Here is a 23,705-nt window from a genome sequence, read left to right as displayed (position 1 = left end):
TTTAGGCACTAAGGCCTAGATCCGAACCCTTGAAGCCACAAACACATTTAACTAAGCCCAGCTTCAAACTTCAAACAAAACCAAAATCTAGCTACACAGGCTTAATCCGATAATCAAATAAGACCCATTCCAATCTTAAAACCCACATTGACCCAACCCGGAACATTCCAATACTACTTCATAAACTCAAGCCCAAATTTTCGAGTCCAAAAAACAAAACCACCGACCACCCAGATTCAAACTAAATTACGAAAACACCATCAAGCCCATGCAAAAATTACGAAAGAGAGATGCTACGTTTACAACATTTTTACAACAAATCACAGATGGTTAGTTGTTATTGGTTCAAATTTGAAATTAACACTAAGATTACTTTTTTGCCCCAACAATAACAATCAGTAACAACTTGCCACTTAAGATTTGTTGTAAAAATGTTATAAACATATCATTTCTCATTACAAAATTGCCCAAGCCTTCCTAAAATCACACATTGGTCATCCATATTTCTCAAAATTATACATAGGCCTCCAAAATTTCCAAAAATTATACTTTGACCCCAAAATATTTATGAATTACAATTTGACCTTTAGACCTTTTTCCATAAATTCTTTTTATACCCAAAACTCTCAAAAATTTCCCAAAGCCCCAAGATCATAAAAATGCAATTTCATTGATTTCAATGCCAATTTTCATCAAAATAAATAAATGAAGTGTCTTCTAGAACTATAAATTTATTAAATGTTTAATCACACAAATTTAACCATTATGTTTTTTTTTTTTTTTCAGGGGTGGAGGTAGAAATTTTTGTTTAGAGGGGCCGATTTGTGTTACTAATTTGTTGTCTATACAAACTTTCATACACATACACAAACACATACATCTATACACGTACACACATAGAATTTAGTATCTTTCATAGTGAAATCTTTAAAATTAAATGTTTTATAGAGTTAAATTCATCTTTCACCATCTTCTATAGTGAAATCCTTAAAATTTTCATTTTAAATATAAATTACAAATTGTCTACCATTGTGGGTAAATTTTTTTCCGATTGAACGAATGAATGATCCAAAACTTTAAGAGATATGAGATTTTACAACAAAAAATAAATTTGAGAAACAATACATATATATAAATATATATATATATATATATATATATATATATATTTAAAAGCTGAATCGTAACATTTATTGTTACTACGCTTCAGTTAAGCCACATTAGCAATCATGTCATTATTTTATGTTCATTAATAAAAAATTGTATTTTATTTCCATTCTTTTTCTATTATTCTTTTAATGTTTTTGCTGCAGTTTTCACTTCAACTTCCATAACACCTATGACTTTCTATCTCCACTATTTTAAACTTCCCATGTAAGCTCTTTAATGCCTCAAACTCTTCATCTCCTCATATATTGCCTCTTCCTCTTCTCATTGAATCCAACCAGTTCATAATATTCAGTTGCCACTGCCCTATAAAATCAGAGAGATAAATCAAATAGAAGATATATAAACCATTAGATGTCATCTATTTCTCTTCACCAGAAAGGGAATGGTTTTGGATTTAACTCCTGCAAGTATAGAGCTCCTTTCAAAACCACAAGCCTATATTCTTAAATGGGAATATCGTTCTGTTCCTTCAAACCATATGGTATGTCAAGAGTATTTTATATACTGCAATGTTATGTGTGTTTGCGTGTGTGTGTTTGTTTTGTCTCTTTTGTAATGAAATGCTGCCAAGAAAGTGGTTTGCTCTCTATTTCAATGTTGAAGGCAATCCAAATATTTGTAGTTCTATATTTCCACGTGTTTGATAAAATGACTAAAAGAAGGATTAAAAAAAAAAAAACAAACAAAGATGGTCATGTTCATGTAGGGGGGAAAAAAGGAAGAATGAACATTTAAGAATAAACTTCATTCATAAATGGGCGTGTTTCATTGGATTTATTGCAGCAATGATGATAGTAAAAATTTAGGCAATGATAAGAGGAACAAATTCTTCACTAATCAGTTCCAATGAAAAGAAAGGAAAAAAAACCAATATTTAATAATTTTAAAAAAATTCAAATGTTCTAGCAATTGTGGATTTTTTTTTTCATTACCACCTAGATTTTGGAAGTTGATATTAAGAACAATAATTTGCATAATGAATACTTCATATTAGGATGCATCGTACCAAAATAATGATAAGATATATAATATACTTATGCTACAATTGATCTTCATTTTTATTACCACGTCATTTTTGCCAAAATAGAATAAACTATCTAAAAATTGTGACTCTAATAATAATAATAATAAATCAAAGTCTTTTCTAATGGGTTTACTGAATCTAAAAGTCATCAAACGCTATAAGAATGACTCTTCGTTTGCTTATAGGTAATACAAATGTCTCACTCTATGAGTATATTCTCTATTGTTTTAATTACTTTAAATGACAATAAATTAGGCTCCTCTATTTTATTAGGGGGGAAAAAAACATTTTAGGTTTCTATTATTTTTTATTAATTTTTATCAGCAATCACAATAATCATTCAAATAATAATTACATTCTTACTCACCTCTCTCCCTCTCTCTCTATATATATATATATACACACACACACACACATGAACAAACCATAATAGGAGAGAAATATTCAATTGCACAAAAATTTACACTAAGGTTTCTCTTCTTCTTCTTCTTTTTTTTTTTTTTTTTTTTTTTTTCTACTTATTATTATTAGTATTATTATGTCAATTTGAATTCATTGTTTTCGTAAAAGCCATATTTACTCTACACTATATTTAATTATGAAATTTTTAGCGTATGTCGTATAAATATTTGATAGCTGATTTAAATGATTTCTTCAAAATATTTTGTTTGAATAATTTGATAAATTATGTTATACTTATATTTTTGGGTTTTTATTATTATTATTTTTATTACTGGTAGAATACTGACTTATGTGGTAAGAATTTTCTTTTGGTGATTCATAAAATGATCCTTAACAAATTTTTATTATAAATTTTTTTCTTTCAAATAATTAAGTTTGACCACAAAATAACCATTAATAATATATTCACGCATTGTATGGGTCTGCGACTAGTTCTCTATAACTACTATGACCAATTGGAAAATTTTTCTTAAGAAAATTATTAGACTAACTCAAATATTTGGGGGGTCCTTTTTTTGGGGACTAATTTTTAAAATATTAAATATATCTATATAGTATAAAAATATTTTCAAAAATTTTGGAGGGGCCATGGCCCCCCACCCTAACATGTAGCTCTGCCCTTGTGTGTTTTTTTGTTGTCTTTTTGTATGAAAAAGATGAGTTGAAGGAATGAATTGTAAGATTGAGCTTGTTGTGCCATGATATTGCGTGAGGTTAGATATATAATTCAAAAATGGAATCTTGTTTTCCAAAAATAGTTTTAAAATAAATTCTCTCCAAAAAAACAGTTTAAAAAATAGTGAGTTTCAGAATGTATGTTTTACTTTGAAGCATCTATGTTTTACTTTAAAAAATAGTTTTAAAATAAATTCCCTCCAAAAATTCTAACTACCATATATTCAAGTTACCATATAAATAGTGAGTTTCAAAATGTATGTTCGCTTAGGAAGTAATTTGGAAATAAAATTGGTTCTCCATGGTTCTTCCCATCTAAGCTCACAACACTTAGTGCCCGTTTGTTTCAGCGTTTTCAGCTCAAAACGCGCGTTTTCAAAAAAGCCAGACCGAAAATAGTGTTTGGTAAGTATAAAACGCAACTTTTTGGAAAAAGTTGCGTTTTATATTTGTGAAGAAACGCGCGTTTGAGTTTATGGAGCTCTGGAGGTCCATAAACAAAAACTTATGCGCGTTTTGATTTTGAGCCGTTGGGCTCTTCCAAAAATTACGAAATTATCCTTGATAAATCATCCATTCTCATCTCATCTCTCTGCTCTCCCAACAAATTTCCAACTCCAAACACAAAAAAATCTATAACAAATTCCCAAATAATCTCTCTGCTCTCCCAATAAATTTCCAAATCCAAACACAAAAAAATCTATAACAAATCCCCAAATCAGCTAAAGAAAAAAAAAAATCAATCCTTTGCAAATTAGGATTCCTCAAAATGCAAAAAAAAAAAAAAAAATCAAAATGTAGCAAAATCTTTCAAATGGAGTTTGTTACCCATCTTGCGGTGGATGAGTTCCGGTGGCTCTTAGAACACGCCGGGAACGCAATCATCAAAGTGACCAGCACCAAAACAGTCCCCGCCATTGCCGTCTCCGGAATAGAAGCCGATCTGACAAGAAAAGGAACGAACGAAAAGGACGGAAAAAAAAAATTCTGGAAAGAAAAGGATACAGATTTACTCTGGAGTTGGATGAGTTGGGTGAGTTTGGTTCAGCTCACTGTGGAATGAACGAATGAAAAAAAAAATTCTAGAAAGAAAAGGACTGAGGAAAAAAAAAAAAAAAGTCCTCTGTTCGTTTTGAAGTGCTAAGAGGAAAAAAAAAAAAAAAAAAAAAAGAAGAAGGAGAGCTGTGGTGGAACGTTCTGGACTGAAGAAGTATGAAGTGGTATGAAGAAATGAAGAAAAAAAAAAAGGTGGAACGTTCTGGACTGAAGAGGAAAGGAGGAAAAAAGAAAAAAAAAAGGAGAGCTGTGGTATGAAGAGGTGGAACGTTCTGGAAGTGGTATGAAGAAATGAATTAAAGAGGAAAGGAGGAAAAAAAAAAAAAAAAAAAGAGTGTGGGTACGTGTGTGGAGGAGAAAAAAAGAGAGGAAAAAAAAAAAAAAAAGTAAGGAGAGCCACGTGGGTGAAGAGAAAAAAAGAGATAAAAAAGAAACGCTATCACAATATTTTTACAATAAATTTTAAGGTAGACTATTATTAGTTAATATTGGTGAGAAAAAAATAATTTTTTTAGAAAGAGAAAAAAATAATTTTAATAGTATGTTAAAATTAAAATTACTATCAATTTTTATCACAATATTTTTACAATACTTTCACAATAAATCTTAAGTGGTAGATTATTATTAGCTAATATTGGTAAGAAAAAAATAATTTTTTTAGAAAGAGAAAAATTGATTTAAGTATGATGAAGTAATTGATTTAAGTATGAAACAAACTCACATAAAAAAAAAATTTTTGAAATAAATTCCCTTATATATACATTGTCCTTTTTGGTCATTTACTCCTCAAAAAGCCACTTTTATCAGCTTTTACCAAACACTCAGCTTTTTCATTATGCACTTTTTAACAGCTTTTACCAAACACTCAGCTTTTTGAAACTCCACTTTTTACATTATGCACTTTTACAAAACTCCACTTTTTCATCATGCACTTTTTCTAAAAGCTGAACCAAACTCACCCTTATTCCTCAAATGTTTTTATGCTACTGCATCAATGTCACCAAAACCTTGTAGTAGTTTCGTGACGAGCACATGGAGTGTACCAATTTTATGTTGGAATAAGGCAATCCCACGCTTATGTCATATTAGAAATCTCATGCTGCTACCATAAAGAAACTGTAGTCTGTGTCAGTGTGTCTCGTCATGAAATTTTAGCAAGGATTTGTTGACTGACACAATGAATAAAAAACGTGTGAGGAAAAGACGTTCCAAGAAGAAGTAGCCTTTTCTTTGATGGCAAGGAGCCAAACAAAAACAAGGGTGTCAACCAGCAAACCACAGTGTCCATCAAGGTATAACATATGAATCCATGCAAGAATGAAGAAACCTTACTCTATTATAAACATGCTGCATGTAGTGTTTTGAGACTAATGTATCTTCGAAAATTTTCAGGTCTTCAAAGGTGAAAGAAGCTTGACAAAGGATTGTTGTGGACTTGGGAGGTTTGATTTATCTGGCATTCCACCTGCTCCAAGGTAATCTAAACAGAAAATGGACTGTGATATTTGTGTAATGTCACTAGTTTCAAGGAAATAGAAGTTTACTGCATTGCAATGATTTTTATATCCTATATAACTATAGCCTATAGCTTGTGGATTCGGACCAATGTTCTGATTCTTATTGCAGGGGAGCCCACCAAATTGAGGTTACCTTTGAGGTTGGCCAATGGTATCTTACATGTGTAAGCAGAAAAAAAGGCAGCTAAGAAGTCAGAAGAGGATAAGAAATTGAGAGGATGCTGAAGGAGGCCGAGCAGTTTGCAGAAGAGGATAAGAAGGCAAAGGAGAGAATTGATGCCAGGAACAAGAGTTGGAGACGTACATCTACAACATGAGGAGCACCATTGGAGACAAGGACAAGTTGGCAGATAAGATTGATTTGGATGATAAGGAGAAGATTGAAAGAAGCTCTCGAATGGTTGGACAATAACTACGACCTGGAAAAAGAGATCAAGATTAGTACTTAGGCGTATAAGGAGAAATAGTGTACTATTCATATATTGAAGTAATTTTTAAAGCTTTCATAGCGAATTCGAAAACAATTTAGTGTATCATATGAGGATGCTTATGAGTCCATTTCAAATAGAAGTAAATATGTTGTAAGTTGCAACAGAATGTCAAGCTTTCTAAAAAAACTTCAGAATGTTCATATTGGGGAGAAGGTTGGAAATTGGCTTTTGAAACATTTAACCGTGTGTAATTCTTGCCTAGAGAAAGAAATTTCTGCAATAGGTAAGGTCCTAATTTTGATACGAGTGTTTGTTGTGAAAATATGGTGGATCAGTAAACAAAGTGGCGAAAATTATCTACTAAAAAGTAAAAATAAGCATTGTGCTGTGCCGTATACATAGATTTTTTGGTTGAATCTTCTTGGACATTCTTTTTATTCAGACATGTCCTTGACAAACAAGTCACTGACCCTGTATGGAAACAAAATAAATTTGTCTTGGGTAAGATTAAGTACTAGAATAGTAGAATAGTCTAGTTGACATTACTGATTAGGATAATGACTGTTATAGTCTGGTTTTTCTTTCCAAGCAGCAACATGCGTTAATTTCTAATTTAGATCTGCATTTAGCTAATTTAATATGCTGTTATTTGTTATTACATATCCCCAAATAAGATTTCAGTCTACTTTACTCAACTCAACCCAACAACCCCGGATCAATTGTTTAGAGTATGCAAGCAATTCAATCTGCATGGTTTAAAGCTCCACATGAATAAATAAATAAATAAACTTACAAACTGATTGGTGATGAGCTGTATCTTTTAAACACACCAAGCAATTTAACCTACCAGAATGGTGCCAGAGAATTTGGACAGTGTAAAGCTCAAGAGCTTCTAAGCTCTTTGCAAACATGATCTAACATGCCCAGAAATTCTCTCACAATGACAAATATCCGAAGTGGGTTGTCTTCGTGTTTGCTCACATCTCCATGAAAGTACTCAGTAATTTCTTTGACATGTGTTAGGACCCTATCTTCTTCTCCCTGCAAGTCTTTCAGAATTTTCTCTGCATAATTTATGAAGGATCTCATTGAGTTGACAAAGTTTCCATTTTGTTCATCCATACACAAGTCCTTTTGTACTAGATGTTGCAGTGTGGCCAATCCATCTGATAGGGTTGAGACAGAGCTTGCAAGAACATTCAAGTCAATTGTAGCTGTCTCTTTCACATTGGAGAGTTCTGTACTCAGACCAGAAACACGATCAAGACCCATTCTTCTGTAATCTTCTTTACTCTGTTCAACCCCCATAATACTATCTGAAACTCTAATTCCCTCAGACAGGAGTATTTCTTGAACAACAAAGTGGAGTAAGGTAGTTTTCCCATCAGTGCCTTTCACATGAGCAAGTTTAAGGAGGGTATCAAGCTTAAATGCTCTAGCACCTCCTCTGCTAGTTCCAACATTCATACGATTGCCTGTTTTGAGCACGGCTTCAAGTAGCTTTAAGAAGAGCCTGCTTGATCTGAGTTCCTTGCAGGCCTCCTAGTAACAACATAAATCAGAGTCAGAATGATCATTGTATTAGAAATGTTGGTTTTGATCAAAACTGATATGTTTATGATTGATGGTTACCTCTAGCATTGAAAAAGATTTCCTGAACTGAACCACCTCATCTTCAAAAGTTTCTCTGTAAAGCATGGCTTCAACTCGTAGAAAGGCAAATGGTATTTCAAGAATTTCTTTGAAAAACTTCTCTACAGACTCCAGTTCATTAATGTCTCCTTCATAGCTAGAGAGCTTAGCCTCTTCTTCTTTGGTAGGTACCATCTTCACCAATGCCTCCAGTTGTTGCAAACCCAAACCTTTCCCTGCTTCCCACCATTTGATAAAAATTATAATCAGGTGAAGGCATGAGTATGTCTGCACTTGTACTTGATATAACACCATGAATTGTTTGTTGGCGATATATTTTCTCTCCTCAAAAGTTATGGAACGATCATTTCCATTTGGGAAGGATCCATTTCATGGTTTAGATTAAACATCACAAATTCAAAGGTCTATAGAAAACCATGTCTACACACGGATATACAAGAAATAAAATCCTGATCTTGCAATGGCCTCTCTCCATATGCTGGAAAACCTTAACTTTTGGAGAGGGATCCTGTTCTAAAAGTGATGAGAACCTTTTTAGTAATTTGCAATCTATAATCCATTTGCTGGAAGTACAGGACTACAGGACAGAAGCCATCATTCTTCATTATTGTCCTGACCAAAAATCTTTAAAAACTGACGCTGAAACTTGAAAATCCAATTCTAACATAAGTGAATTGCTTAGAATTCACATCTCAAAATAATTTATGGGGCATATATAATAACTGTGTTTTAGTTCACATTTATTGTTCTTCCATGCTCCTCACAACTTCATTCTCACAATGTGGAAAAATAGGCACTCAATCACAATTGCTTATTTTTTAAAGCTAAGTTATACCTTGTATTAGTGCTTTACATACTTCCTCAGCAGTCACATTCAAGGCTTTTGACACTATACTTATGTTTTGTAGTCTCTTTGGCTCAAAGACATGCTTGCTTGGAGGAGTCTTCTTCTTAGCTTCATCACTGTTCATTGAGTTTTTTAAATTGTCTCCGAAAAGTGATTCAATCATTTCCTCGTCTAACCTGTTTCGTGATTCATAATAAGTTCAATTATATAGAAACAGTTTTTTAAATTGTCTCCAAAAAGTGAATCAATCATTTCCTCGTCCAACCTGTTTCGTGATTCATAATATGTTCAATTACACAGAAAGAGAAGAAATATATTGTAGCCAAAGAAAGTACAAAAAATTCTAAAGCTACCACCAATTTTACTACAAAAGGCTTACAAAATGATGTGACAGTTAATTTGATTTGTGCTACTTCAACAACATAAAATAAACAGTAAATTTTTTATTTTTATTTTTTGTAATTGGCGACTAATGTAGTAAAAATTTTAGTATCCTAACATGGTTAAAAACGTAATGCTAAAGCAACTTACTTAAATGAATGTGGCAGCATATCCCAAACCATAGGTTGATCAGGGGCAGCTTTTACCTTGTCCCAGTGGAATGGCTTCAATTTTGGTAATGGAGCTGCATATTTGCCCAATGGAGTAGATTGAGGCGGTCGAGATGGTGGAGGAGGCGGGCCTTTGGCAGAGTTGTTTTTTCCTTTTGACAAAGGAGGTGGACATGGTGGTGGTGGAATAGAAGATGGAGCTTTTGATGATTTTGGAGGGGTCTGAGATGAAGAAGGAAAAAATGTCACATATGGGGGTGGAGGAGGAAGGGGTGGGCCTTTAGTAGAGTTATTTTTTCCTTTTAAACGAGGTGGACATGGTGGTGGTGGTGGTGGAATACAAGATGGAGTGTTTGATGATTTTGGAAAGGTTTGAGATGAAGAAGGAAAATATGTCACACATGGGGGTGGAGGTGGAGGTGGAGGAGGTGGGGGCTTGAAACTTTTCTGACAGTCTGAAGAAGATTCAAATGTTTGTTTCTCCTGTTTGTTATTGCATGGAGTTTGGGGACATTGGGTTTGTGAAGAATCTTGGGTTGAGCTAATATCTGGGGTAGCTAGATTCATTGGTAAACCTGTAGAGTTGGTCATAGAAGGTTTAACATGTGACTATTGTAGAGGGAAAATGTCTTTTGTCTCACTATGACCACCAGCTGAAGCATTAGAAGGCCTGACATTTGATGAATTTGAAGTTGTAGGTCTGGGTGGTTGTTGAGGCTGAACTGCTTTTTAAGCAATTAGTTGTGCTTGGTTAGTGGTCTGTTTTTGTTGCTTGCTTAACCAGCTTGTTGTAGTTAAAGGTTTCATTAATGAAATCTTTTCATTCATCCAAAAACCAATAGTCAATTGTGATGTGGAGCACATTGTAATTGCTACTGTCATGAGCCCATATGCTGATGATGAGATGTGAAAAGGTTTATATCACCATAAATCAAATTTAAAGCTAGAGTTGAATGCTGCATTTTTGTTGATACCATATATATAGATTCCAACCTATCCTATAAACTCCATGCCCCCATATCCCTCCCATTACATATTACCTAAAAATATTGATAGCTTAGTTTTGAAAATCTGATATATTGTATAAACTATATTTCGTTATAAAATAATTACATCATTTTAAAAAAGGTTTGAGACTAACACATATAAATCTCATTTGCTATTTTCATTTGTCACTTCATAAAAGAAAGAAAGATACTACGTATACAATGTTTTCACAACAAATCATAGTTGATTAGTTGTTATTGGTTCTAATTTGAACCTACCACTGAAATTACTTTTATACCCTACTAATAACAATCCGTAACAACCTGCAACATATGATTTGTTATGAAAATGTTGTGGACATAGCATTTCTCTTTGAAAAAAATCTTTAAATTTTTCTATGCATTTGCAACTACTTCCATTAATGCTTGAGCACTTATCATTAACCTATAAATACAAACACAAAAGGAAGAAGAATAATTTGTGACAAAAAGTTTTTATTAGGTTGGGTTACTAAACTTTTGTTTAGACCTTACACGCCATGATATTGATATGATTAACCTGATAGCAAAAAAAAAAAAAAAAAAAAAAAAAAAAAAAAAAAAAAAGAAAAAAAGAAAAAAAAAAGATGACAAAATTTAGTTATAAAATTGGTTGTAGCCTAAAACTACGACCTTACTCAATATTTTTTAATTAGAGGTGAATTTTGACAAATCCACCATAAGATTACATATTTTTCTTATATTCTCCATACTTGCAAAATTTTTAGAAAACTAAAGATCAATAGATATGTCATCAATAATTGTTTAAATTGTAAGTTTTGTAGTTTAAAATTATGCATAAAACATAAACTTAGAGATCATATAGTAAATAATATCCAATTAACACAAAATTTGATTTGTGTATTAAGAGCATAAAGAATATATAATTCAATGGTTAGATTTTTAAAATATATAATAATATTTATTTTATTGAGTAAGGTTGTAACTTTAGTTTACCACCATTTTATAACCGTAAAAAATGAAAAAGAGAAAACTGAAAAGTAATTTGCAATGCTATAGTGGACCTTTTAATTTTTGGGCCATAAACTTTAGCAGGCCTTATCCTTGGCCCATAAAAAAAATGGACGCGAAATTCTGAGCTCCTACCTGGCTTCCAAGACCCACCCTTCGACGTCGTTTTGGTTTTTGTTGAATAAATATATACTTTACTAGATGTTATGTAGACACATACCTTTGGTGGAGCAGATCACCAAATTGCCGGATCTTTAACTTTGCTTGCTTTACGAACTCCTCACGATCTCCTTTGTGGAACACCTCCAAGTCGCAGGAAAGGCTACTAGAGTCTCTCCTAATTTCCACGCTCCAAATTCTAGGGAACAGTAGATGATGTCCCAGAGAGACGGCTTATTTTGAGAGAGCACTCAAAACTATACGTATGTTTTTCTCACTGTGTCTAACCACTATCTGACTGATGTAGTAGTATTTAAATACTAGTAGAGATTCACTTATTATCAAATATATGTGATCCCTAAAAGATCTCATCTTTTAAATTTAAATGACTCCAATACTAATATTGATAACTCATATCAATATCTGTTAAGTTCAAATTTAAACTCACTTATCAGATAACCCATGTGGACGATCCATGGGCCATGGTTTATGGGTTGGACCAAAACCAGCCCAATTTCTAACATCTCCCACTCGTCCACACTAGGTACTACAGTCAGAACTAGCTCCTCTCAATCTTTTGTCCAATCCTCTCTTTATACAGAAAAATGGAGTGTGCGACCTGACGAGAAGGTGTAGGGTAGGAGTACTATATTAAGTCACCATCTAAACTAACATAGTACATCACTCATTGTATCTCGTCTATGCCCTAGATTATTTGATCACACCCGATCAAGTTTCTTTAATCCCTCATGAGTTCAAAACTCAAAGCAACACTTGATCCTATACCATATAATATGCTCATGATTATGTTGAAAAACAAATTCCTCATAATCGCCCGGGCTATGAGCCATAAAGTAAATGGTGTGTTCCAAATAATCTTCCCCAGACACTCATGTCAATTCATTTACACTTAACCGCTTTCCTAGACATGCTCCGCAAGACCGTATATATCATGGCCCTGAGATGACATGCTAAAGTAGCGACATCAAACATTCACTTCATAACATAGTTCTAGGTCGAAAAAGGGCACAGAATGGACCATATAATGGTCGACTAGGGCTCACATAGTGACGGAGTAGGGATCTATCCAATCACTCCCTTAATTGGTCGGCTATAGCACATACAGTATAATTTGTATGCTACGGTGGAGCTCCCACTCAACTGGGCTTGTCACACTCAAACACCGTACAAATCTTAGTCCAATTGCCACAAAAGCAACCAACCTGAGTTTCTTAGCACAGTTACACATCAAGTTCCTGTCCAAGATCTCACATTTGGCTTTATTCAGGCTTTATGAAGTTGTGGATACACTTCAAGTGCGACTCCCATAAGTCTCATCTTAGCCTAGCTAAGGCGACATTCATTATATAATCTTGCACGCCTCCCTAAGCGTCAAGATGATCACTTACTTGATTTACAGAAAAAACAAAGTGATCACTATGTCTCATCCTGCTCGCTACTCAAGCGCTAGGGTGATCGTCTATGTGAGTAGACCGATCTAAGCCTGGTGACATATTCTCAAATAACGCGTGCTCAGTATGCAATATCAATTACATCACAAGATGAATCAAAATGAATAACATCATTATTGCATAAAGTATGAATAAACATAAATGTCCATAAGGTATCCAAAAAACATATCAAATCCTACAAAGTCCCAAACTCCTAACATGAGCCTGAAAGACATCTCTAGCAATGGCTTTAGTAAGTGGATCAGCCACCATCCTGCTAGTGGAGATATGTTGGAGGATCACCTCTCCTTGTGTAATAGCAAGACGAATGTAGTTATAACGAGTTTGTATGTGTTTGCTTTTGCTATGATACTTAAGATCTTTAGCATGAGACAAGGCTGCCATATTATCACAATACATCTTTACAGCTTCATCTGCAAGAGATGTCACCCTTAGGCTTTGGAAAAATCTCTTTAACCAAACAGCTTCTTGTGCTGCTGCTGAACAAGCAACATACTCAGACTCCATTGTGGATAAAGCAATGCAAGACTGTTTCTTACTACACCAAGAGATAGCTGCACCACTAAGTAAAAATGCATAACCTGTAGTGGACTTGCGCTCATCTCTATCACTAGCCCAGTCAGCATCAGAATATCCTCTCAATCTCAAATCTCCACCCTGATAGCAAAGAATGAGATCCGATGTCCCACGAAGGTATCGAAAAATCCTCTTAACTGCTTGCCAATGAACAGGTCCTGGATTACTTTGATAACGACTAACTATACCAACTGCAAAACAGATGTCTGGTCGAGTACACAACATAGCATACATCAGACTTCCAACTGCACTTGCATAGGGAACTCTTGCCATTTCTCTCTTTTCCTTTTCTGATTTAGGGCAATCTTCAAGGCTTAATGTATGTCCCTTCTCAATTGGAGTGTCTATGGGTTTGGAATTATGCATACGGAATCGCTCTAAGATCATCTTTATGTAAGTTTCTTGAGACAAACCAAGAAGCTTCTTTGAGCGATCCCTGAAGATCTTAACTCCAAGCACATAATTAGCCTCTCCCATGTCCTTCATTTCAAAAATAGAGGACAACCACCTTTTGGTGGTGACAATCATCTCCATGTCATTTCCAGCCAACAAAATGTCGTCCACATACAAAGATAGGATAAGTAAACTCTTTCCTGATCGTTTCACATACACACAATGGTCTTCTTCCATCATTTCGAAACCAATCAAAATAATAGCCTTATGAAATTTGAAATACCATTGTCTAGACGCTTGCTTTAGGCCATAAATGGAACGTTTAAGGCGGCACACTTTACGCCCTTGTTCCTTGACCTCAAAGCCAATAGGTTGATCCATATAGATCTCTTCGTCTAGTTCTCCATTGAGAAATGCAGTCTTTACATCCATTTGGAAGAGTTCCAAATCCAAATGTGCAACAATAGCCAGAATAAGGCGAATAGAGACAAATCTCACTACTGGGGAGAAAGTCTCTTCATAGTCTATCCCTTCTCTTTGGGTATAGCCTTTCGCCACGAGACGAGCCTTATATTTGTCAATCGATCCATCTGCCTTGCGCTTTATTTTTAAGACCCACTTGTTTCCAATGGTCTTGCGCCTAGGCGGAAGGTCAACCAACTCCCAAACTTGATTCTTTGCCATAGAATCCATCTCATCCCTCATGGCAACTATCCATTCATGTGAAGTAGGTGAAGCTAATGCTTCCTCATAGGAAGTAGGCTCATCAAGGTCCAGTGAATCACATATAAAAGATTCCCCCTCAATCTCAAAATGACGACGGGGAATAGTTCCACATTCACTTCTACGTACCTTGGATCCTTGTGTGTCACTATCTAGTGGTTTGCTCCTACTAGGAGCAAAATCACTCCCACTATCTTTGGCGATTTCAGGATGAAGTTGTGATTCTCCACCCTCGCCCAAAGATGGTATGACACCTTCAAGTTCTTGCAGCTCATAAAACTGAAGATCTTGTTTTGCTACACTGATGCTTGGAAAATCATCTTCAATGAAGTTGACATCACGAGACTCTATCTCAGTCATTCCACCATCAGAATGTTCACCATACATTACATACCCCTTTGAGCTTTTTGAATATCTTATAAAGATTTTCTTACTTGCTCTAGGGCCCAATTTCCCATACTTATGGGAAGTACTGTGAACAAAACCTACACAACCCCAAGGCCGCAAGTTCTCCAAATTGGGTTTTGCACTAGTCCATAACTCATATGGTGTTGTGGGAACTGACTTAGAAGGCACACGGTTAAGGATGTAGGCAGTAGTCATCAATGCATCCCCCCAAAATGAAATTGGAAGGTTGGCTTGCGCCATCATCGATCTAACCATCTCTAATAGAGTACGATTCCTTCTCTCTGCAACACCATTTTGTTGTGGAGTACCAGTAATCGTCAATTGCCTACGTATCCCTTTTTCCTCACACAGTTCCTGAAACTGTTTAGACAAATATTCATGACCCCTATCAGTTCGAAAAACCTTTAGGTTCCTTTCTTTCTGATTCTCAACCTCTGCCACAAAGCGCTTAAAGCAATCTAATGCTTCAAAGCGATGAGAAATCAGATAGACATAACTAAAACGTGAATAGTCATCTATAAATGTGAGAAAATAAGAGGCGCCATGGCGTGCCTTAACATTCATAGGTCCACATATGTCTGAATGGACTAATTCCAAAGGATGAGTTGCCCTTGGAGCCTTACCAAAAGGCTTCCTACAGGCCTTTCCAGCTAGACAAGGTTCAGACATAGGTAGGCTTACATTAGTGATAGACCCCAATAGGCCTTCTCTAGCTAGTCTAGCCAATTTTTCCTATGTGTCCAAGTCTAGCATGCCATATTACAAAATCAGAAATATCATCATTATGAGCAATGAAAGAAAAAGAGGAATGATCTAAATCCAACATAAAGAAATTATTAGATAAATAACCATGTCCATATAAGGTTTTATTTAAATAAAAATCCAACTGAGGACCATCAAAACGGAAACTAAATCCAAGTCTAAGCATAGTAAGTACTGAAAATAGATTACATTGGACACCAGGTGCATGAAGCACATCATGAAGAAGTAACGTACGTCCCAGACGCAATTTGAGTTGGTAGGTTCCAACTCCTATGACTTCTTCTTGAGCTCCGTTACCCAAAATAACGTACTATGTGCCTGTTGGTATCCTTTTGTAATCCACACACCCAACTCTATCTCTGGCTATATGTTTGGTTGCTCCTGAATCTACAATTCACCCAGGAATAGTATGAGCAACAAAAACATGTGTACAAACATAAGTAATAGCAGAGTTGTTAAGAATGGATACCTTCTTCGGCTCAGTGCACTCACGAGCGAAGTGACCCTTCTTACCACAGTTGTAGCACTTGATCTTTGCCTTGTCCTTCTTAGCACGCTTGCCCTTTTGGCGCTTTGCTATCTTGCCTTCTTTAGGCCCAAGGTTACCAGCTCCTTTGGCATTCCTCCCTTGTCCTTTGCGTTTAGGCCTGAATGCCTTCTGCTGCCCAGATTGGGCGACAAGGAGGGTGTTTTGGTGCGCCCCCATGCGCTCTGCCTCAAGCTCGAGATGACGAGAAATATCAGTAAAAGTCTTGATATTCTCACTATGTGTCAAAACAAGTTTCATTTGCCCCCAAGTAGGTTCAGGCAGTGAACGTATCACCGCTGTGACCTGTTGTTCATCAGAGAGATTATTACCAGCAGCCTTTAGGTCACGGATCAATGCTGACATTGTCCTTAGATGTTCAGCTATGCTATGTTTTGAATCCATAACATATTGCTCAAACTTCAAAGTAAGAGCCCGCAACCTAGTTGCTGAAGTCCCTCCAAAGGCAATCTTAAGCTGGTTCCACATCTCTTGGGCATTTGGGTAGTTCTCAAACTCCCCAATAAGATAATTGTGCATGCTACTCAGCATAGTGAAGCGTGCACAACGATCTTTCTTAACCCAAGACTCATAGGCCTCTAAGTCACGGCGATGTTGGGCAGTATTCCCATTTTCAGGTTGCATAATCACATTGGTTAGGGTTTCAAGGACCTCTTGTTCATTAAGCAGATATTGAATTTTTCTATGCCACATATCATAGTTGGTTCCATCTAGTTTCTCACCCTTAGTTAGATCAGCAACTACATTCTTAGTGGCCATGTTCACTACATTCATTACACAAGTTGACATTAGCACATACATTTTTAGATTTTATTTCCAAAAAAAAATCCAACTAGACCATGATATTCCTTTCTACATAGTAAGATCGAAAATTTCGCTAAGCTCATAATCATCTCTCACTATGTAAATTGGAATAACACATCCAATTGATTTTTTTAAATAAAATTTTGTGAAGAATAAAACATCACACCATCCACATATTAAATCATAAATATAACATGTGTCCATTCATTTTTGTGCACAACACATTGTGCATGGGCTCCACTATAAGCCCTATTGGTAATTTCATACAACATGCTAAGACAAAATTTGAAAATTATAGGTAACCGTGAAACACATCCCCTTACATGGCTTCCAAAATTAAATTACATAGCCTTAAAATTACATTGCCAAAAACAATGGCCCAAAAATTTGCCAAAAAACATTGGCCCAAAAAAAAATTACATATTCAAGTATCCTACTACAAAGATTCTATTTGTAATTAAAAATTGGGGATGTCACGTTACCAAATAATTTCAAAATTGTCTTATCCATACATAATAACAATAAATAAAAATATACATGTTGCATAAATTACCAATACAATCTTTAACTATAGAGATGAGCCAAAGAGTTTCATAAACCCTTTGGATACATATTCATCACATAATGCATTCATATAATATCAATTCAATCATATCACAATATGCTAAAAAGACATCATTAATTAATTCAAAGAATTAAAAAACATGCATAATTATACAGAAAATTAGAAAACTAATTTCACAATTTTCTCATGTTATCACAATTAAATTTTAACATCACAGTTAAAAAAAAATTGCCACTACAAGTACACATATGTCACATTAGAAAAAATGTGGTCTAAACAAAATTAAGAATATATATAGTTTTACTATAAATTAAAAAATATATATAAATTAAAAGCCCACTGTTTGTAAACAATATTACAAACCCACACAACCACTTGCATGTGGCTTATGTCACCACCAAAAGGTGGTTGTCCTCTATTTTTGAAATGAAGGACATGGGAGAGGCTAATTATGTGCTAATGTCAACTTGTGTAATGAATGTAGTGAACATGGCCACTAAGAATGTAGTTGCTGATCTAACTAAGGGTGAGAAACTAGATGGAACCAACTATGATATGTGGCATAGAAAAATTCAATATCTGCTTAATGAACAAGAGGTCCTTGAAACCCTAACCAATGTGATGATGCAACCTGAAAATGGGAATACTGCCCAACATCGCCGTGACTTAGAGGCCTATGAGTCTTGGGTTAAGAAAGATCGTTGTGCACGCTTCACTATGCTGAGTAGCATGCACAATGATCTTATTGGGGAGTTTGAGAACTACCCAAATGCCCAAGAGATGTGGAACCAGCTTAAGATTGCCTTTGGAGGGACTTCAGCAACTAGGTTGCGAGCTCTTACTTTGAAGTTTGAGCAATATGTTATGGATTCAAAACATAGCATAGCTGAACATCTAAGGACAATGTCAACATTGATCCGTGACCTAAAGGCTGCTGGTAATAATCTCTCTGATGAACAACAGGTCACAGCGGTGATACGTTCACTGCCTGAACCTATTTGGGGGCAAATGAAGCTTGTTTTGACACATAGTAAGAATATCAAGACTTTTGCTGATATTTCTCGTCATCTCGAGCTTGAGGCAGAGCGCATGGGGGCACACCAAAACACCCTCCTTGTCGCCCAATCTGGGCAGCGGAAGGCATTCAGGCCTAAACGCAAAGGACAAGAAAGGAATGCCAAAAGAGCTGGTAACCTTGGGCCTAAATAAGGCAAGATAGCAAAGCGCCAAAAGGGCAAGCGTGCTAAGAAGGACAAGGCAAAGATCAAGTGCTACAACTGTGGTAAGAAGGGTCACTTCGCTCGTGAGTGCACTGAGCCGAAGAAGGTATCCATTCTTAACAACTCTGCTATTACTTATGTTTGTACACATGTTTTTGTTGCTCATACTATTCCTGGGTGAATTGTAGATTCAGGAGCAACCAAACATATAGCCAGAGATAGAGTTGGGTGTGTGGATTACAAAAGGATACCAACAGGCACATAGTACGTTATTTTGGGTAACGGAGCTCAAGAAGAAGTCATAGGAGTTGGAACCTACCAACTCAAATTGCGTCTGGGACGTACGTTACTTCTTCATGATGTGCTTCATGCACCTGGTGTCCAATGTAATCTATTTTCAGTACTTACTATGCTTAGACTTGGATTTAGTTTCCGTTTTGATGGTCCTCAGTTGGATTTTTATTTAAATAAAACCTTATATGGACATGGTTATTTATCTAATAATTTCTTTATGTTGGATTTAGATCATTCCTCTTTTTCTTTCATTGCTCATAATGATGATATTTCTGATTTTGTAATATGGCATGCTAGACTTGGACACATAGGAAAAATTGGCTAGACTAGCTAGAGAAGGCCTATTGGGGTCTATCACTAATGTAAGCCTACCTATGTCTGAACCTTGTCTAGCTGGAAAGGCCTGTAGGAAGCCTTTTGGTAAGGCTCCAAGGGCAACTCATCCTTTGGAATTAGTCCATTCAGACATATGTGGACCTATGAATGTTAAGGCACGCCATGGCGCCTCTTATTTTCTCACATTTATAGATGACTATTCACGTTTTAGTTATGTCTATCTGATTTCTCATCGCTTTGAAGCATTAGATTGCTTTAAGCGCTTTGTGGCAGAGGTTGAGAATCAGAAAGAAAGGAACCTAAAGGTTTTTCGAACTGATAGGGGTCATGAATATTTGTCTAAACAGTTTCAGGAACTGTGTGAGGAAAAAGGGATACGTAGGCAATTGACGATTACTGGTACTCCACAACAAAATGGTGTTGCAGAGAGAAGGAATCGTACTCTATTAGAGATGGTTAGATCGATGATGGCGCAAGCCAACCTTCCAATTTCATTTTGGGGGGATGCATTGATGACTACTGCCTACATCCTTAACCGTGTGCCTTCTAAGTCAGTTCCCACAACACCATATGAGTTATGGACTAGTGCAAAACCCAATTTGGAGAACTTGCGGCCTTGGGGTTGTGTAGGTTTTGTTCACAGTACTTCCCATAAGTATGGGAAATTGGGCCCTAGAGCAAGTAAGAAAATCTTTATAAGATATTCAAAAAGCTCAAAGGGGTATGTAATGTATGGTGAACATTCTGATGGTGGAATGACTGAGATAGAGTCTCGTGATGTCAACTTCATTGAAGATGATTTTCCAAGCATCAGTGTAGCAAAACAAGATCTTCAGTTTTATGAGCTGCAAGAACTTGAAGGTGTCATACCATCTTTGGGCGAGGGTGGAGAATCACAACTTCATCCTGAAATCGCCAAAGATAGTGGGAGTGATTTTGCTCCTAGTAGGAGCAAACCACTAGATAGTGACACACAAGGATCCAAGGTACGTAGAAGTGAATGTGGAACTATTCCCCGTCGTCATTTTGAGATTGAGGGGGAATCTTTTATATGTGATTCACTGGACCTTGATGAGCCTACTTCCTATGAGGAAGCATTAGCTTCACCTACTTCACATGAATGGATAGTTGCCATGAGGGATGAGATGGATTCTATGGCAAAGAATCAAGTTTGGGAGTTGGTTGACCTTCCGCCTAGGCGCAAGACCATTGGAAACAAGTGGGTCTTAAAAATAAAGCGCAAGGCAGATGGATCGATTGACAAATATAAGGCTCGTCTCGTGGCGAAAGGCTATACCCAAAGAGAAGGGATAGACTATGAAGAGACTTTCTCCCCAGTAGTGAGATTTGTCTCTATTCGCCTTATTCTGGCTATTGTTGCACATTTGGATTTGGAACTCTTCCAAATGGATGTAAAGACTGCATTTCTCAATGGAGAACTAGACGAAGAGATCTATATGGATCAACCTATTGGCTTTGAGGTCAAGGAACAAGGGCGTAAAGTGTGCCGCCTTAAACGTTCCATTTATGGCCTAAAGCAAGCGTCTAGACAATGGTATTTCAAATTTCATAAGGCTATTATTTTGATTGGTTTCGAAATGATGGAAGAAGACCATTGTGTGTATGTGAAACGATCAGGAAAGAGTTTACTTATCCTATCTTTGTATGTGGACGACATTTTGTTGGCTGGAAATGACATGGAGATGATTGTCACCACCAAAAGGTGGTTGTCCTCTATTTTTGAAATGAAGGACATGGGAGAGGCTAATTATGTGCTTGGAGTTAAGATCTTCAGGGATCGCTCAAAGAAGCTTCTTGGTTTGTCTCAAGAAACTTACATAAAGATGATCTTAGAGCGATTCCGTATGCATAATTCCAAACCCATAGACACTCCAATTGAGAAGGGACATACATTAAGCCTTGAAGATTGCCCTAAATCAGAAAAGGAAAAGAGAGAAATGGCAAGAGTTCCCTATGCAAGTGCAGTTGGAAGTCTGATGTATGCTATGTTGTGTACTCGACCAGACATCTGTTTTGCAGTTGGTATAGTTAGTCGTTATCAAAGTAATCCAGGACCTGTTCATTGGCAAGCAGTTAAGAGGATTTTTCGATACCTTCGTGGGACATCGGATCTCATTCTTTGCTATCAGGGTGGAGATTTGAGATTGAGAGGATATTCTGATGCTGACTGGGCTAGTGATAGAGATGAGCGCAAGTCCACTACAGGTTATGCATTTTTACTTAGTGGTGCAGCTATCTCTTGGTGTAGTAAGAAACAGTCTTGCATTGCTTTATCCACAATGGAGTCTGAGTATGTTGCTTGTTCAGCAGCAGCACAAGAAGCTGTTTGGTTAAAGAGATTTTTCCAAAGCCTAAGGGTGACATCTCTTGCAGATGAAGCTGTAAAGATGTATTGTGATAATATGGCAGCCTTGTCTCATGCTAAAGATCTTAAGTATCATAGCAAAAGCAAACACATACAAACTCGTTATAACTACATTCGTCTTGCTATTACACAAGGAGAGGTGATCCTCCAACATATCTCCACTAGCAGGATGGTGGCTGATCCACTTACTAAAGCCATTGCTAGAGATGTCTTTCAGGCTCATGTTAGGAGTTTGGGACTTTGTAGGATTTGATATGTTTTTTGGATACCTTATGGACATTTATGTTTATTCATACTTTATGCAATAATGATGTTATTCATTTTGATTCATCTTGTGATGTAATTGATATTGCATACTGAGCACGCGTTATTTGAGAATATGTCACCAGGCTTAGATCGGTCTACTCACATAGACGATCACCCTAGCGCTTGAGTAGCGAGCAGGATGAGACATAGTGATCACTTTGTTTTTTCTGTAAATCAAGTAAGTGATCATCTTGACGCTTAGGGAGGCGTGCAAGATTATATAATGAATGTCGCCTTAGCTAGGCTAAGATGAGACTTATGGGAGTCGCACTTGAAGTGTATCCACAACTTCATAAAGCCTGAATAAAGCCAAATGTGAGATCTTGGACAGGAACTTGATGTGTAACTGTGCTAAGAAACTCAGGTTGGTTGCTTTTGTGGCAATTGGACTAAGATTTGTACGGTGTTTGAGTGTGACAAGCCCAGTTGAGTGGGAGCTCCACCGTAGCATACAAATTATACTGTATGTGCTATAGCCGACCAATTAAGGGAGTGATTGGATAGATCCCTACTCCGTCACTATGTGAGCCCTAGTCGACCATTATATGGTCCATTCTGTGCCCTTTTTCGACCTAGAACTATGTCATGAAGTGAATGTTTGATGTCGCTACTTTAGCATGTCATCTCAGGGCCATGATATATACGGTCTCGGGGAGCATGTTTAGGAAAGCGGTCAAGTGTAAATGAATTGACATGAGTGTCTGGGGAAGATTATTTAGAACACACCATTTATTTTATGGCTCATAGCCCGGGCGATTATGAGGAATTTATTTTTCAACATAATCATGAGCATATTATATGGTATAGGATCAAGTGTTGATTTGAGTTTTGAACTCATGAGGGATTAAAGAAACTTGATCGGGTGTGATCAAATAATCTGGGGCATAGACGAGATACAATGAGTGATGTACTATGTTAGTTTAGATGGTGACTTAATATAGTACTCCTACCCTACACCTTCTCGTCAGGTCGCACACTCCATTTTTCTGTATAAAGAGAGGATTGGACAAAAGATTGAGAGGAGCTAGTTCTGACTGTAGTACCCAGTGTGGACGAGTGGGAGATGTTAGAAATTGGGCTGGTTTTGGTCCAATCCATAAACCATGGCCCATGGATCGTCCACATAGGTTGTCTGATAAGTGAGTTTAAATTTGAACTTAACAGATATTGATATGAGTTATCAATATCAGTAGTGGAGTCATTTAAATTTAAAAGATGAGATCTTTTAGGGATCACATATATCTGATAATAAGTGAATCTCTACTAGTATTTAAATACTCCTACATCAGTCAGATAGTTTTTAGACACAGTGAGAAAACATACGTATAGTTTTGAGTGCTCTCTCAAAATAAGCCGTCTCTCTGGGACATC

At 36.2% G+C, this 23,705-nt stretch overlaps 1 protein-coding gene across 2 annotated transcripts; it reads right to left on the bottom strand.

The window, feature by feature from the left end:
• Positions 1–5,477: 5,477 nt before the first annotated feature.
• On the bottom strand, positions 5,478–10,018 carry LOC115979731 (formin-like protein 11). 2 transcript variants are annotated; one of them, XM_031101793.1, is made up of 5 exons: positions 9,367–10,018; positions 8,824–9,011; positions 7,968–8,203; positions 7,183–7,877; positions 5,478–6,323 (listed from the first exon to the last, which is right to left on the bottom strand). In XM_031101793.1, the coding sequence occupies exons 1-4, from the start codon at positions 9,975–9,977 to the stop codon at positions 7,218–7,220; spliced, it is 1,695 nt and encodes a 564-aa protein (XP_030957653.1). In that variant the 5' UTR covers positions 9,978–10,018; the 3' UTR covers positions 5,478–6,323; positions 7,183–7,217. The 2 variants fall into 2 exon arrangements, with proteins under 2 accessions (XP_030957653.1, XP_030957652.1); XM_031101792.1 differs by lacking the exon at positions 5,478–6,323 and having other exon boundaries at positions 7,087–7,877.
• Positions 10,019–23,705: the final 13,687 nt, after the last annotated feature.

The sequence above is a fragment of the Quercus lobata genome, chromosome 3 (genome assembly GCF_001633185.2).
Source record: "Quercus lobata isolate SW786 chromosome 3, ValleyOak3.0 Primary Assembly, whole genome shotgun sequence".
NCBI classification, from domain to species: Eukaryota; Viridiplantae; Streptophyta; class Magnoliopsida; order Fagales; family Fagaceae; genus Quercus; species Quercus lobata.
This window is presented reverse-complemented; position numbering and strand designations above follow the sequence as displayed.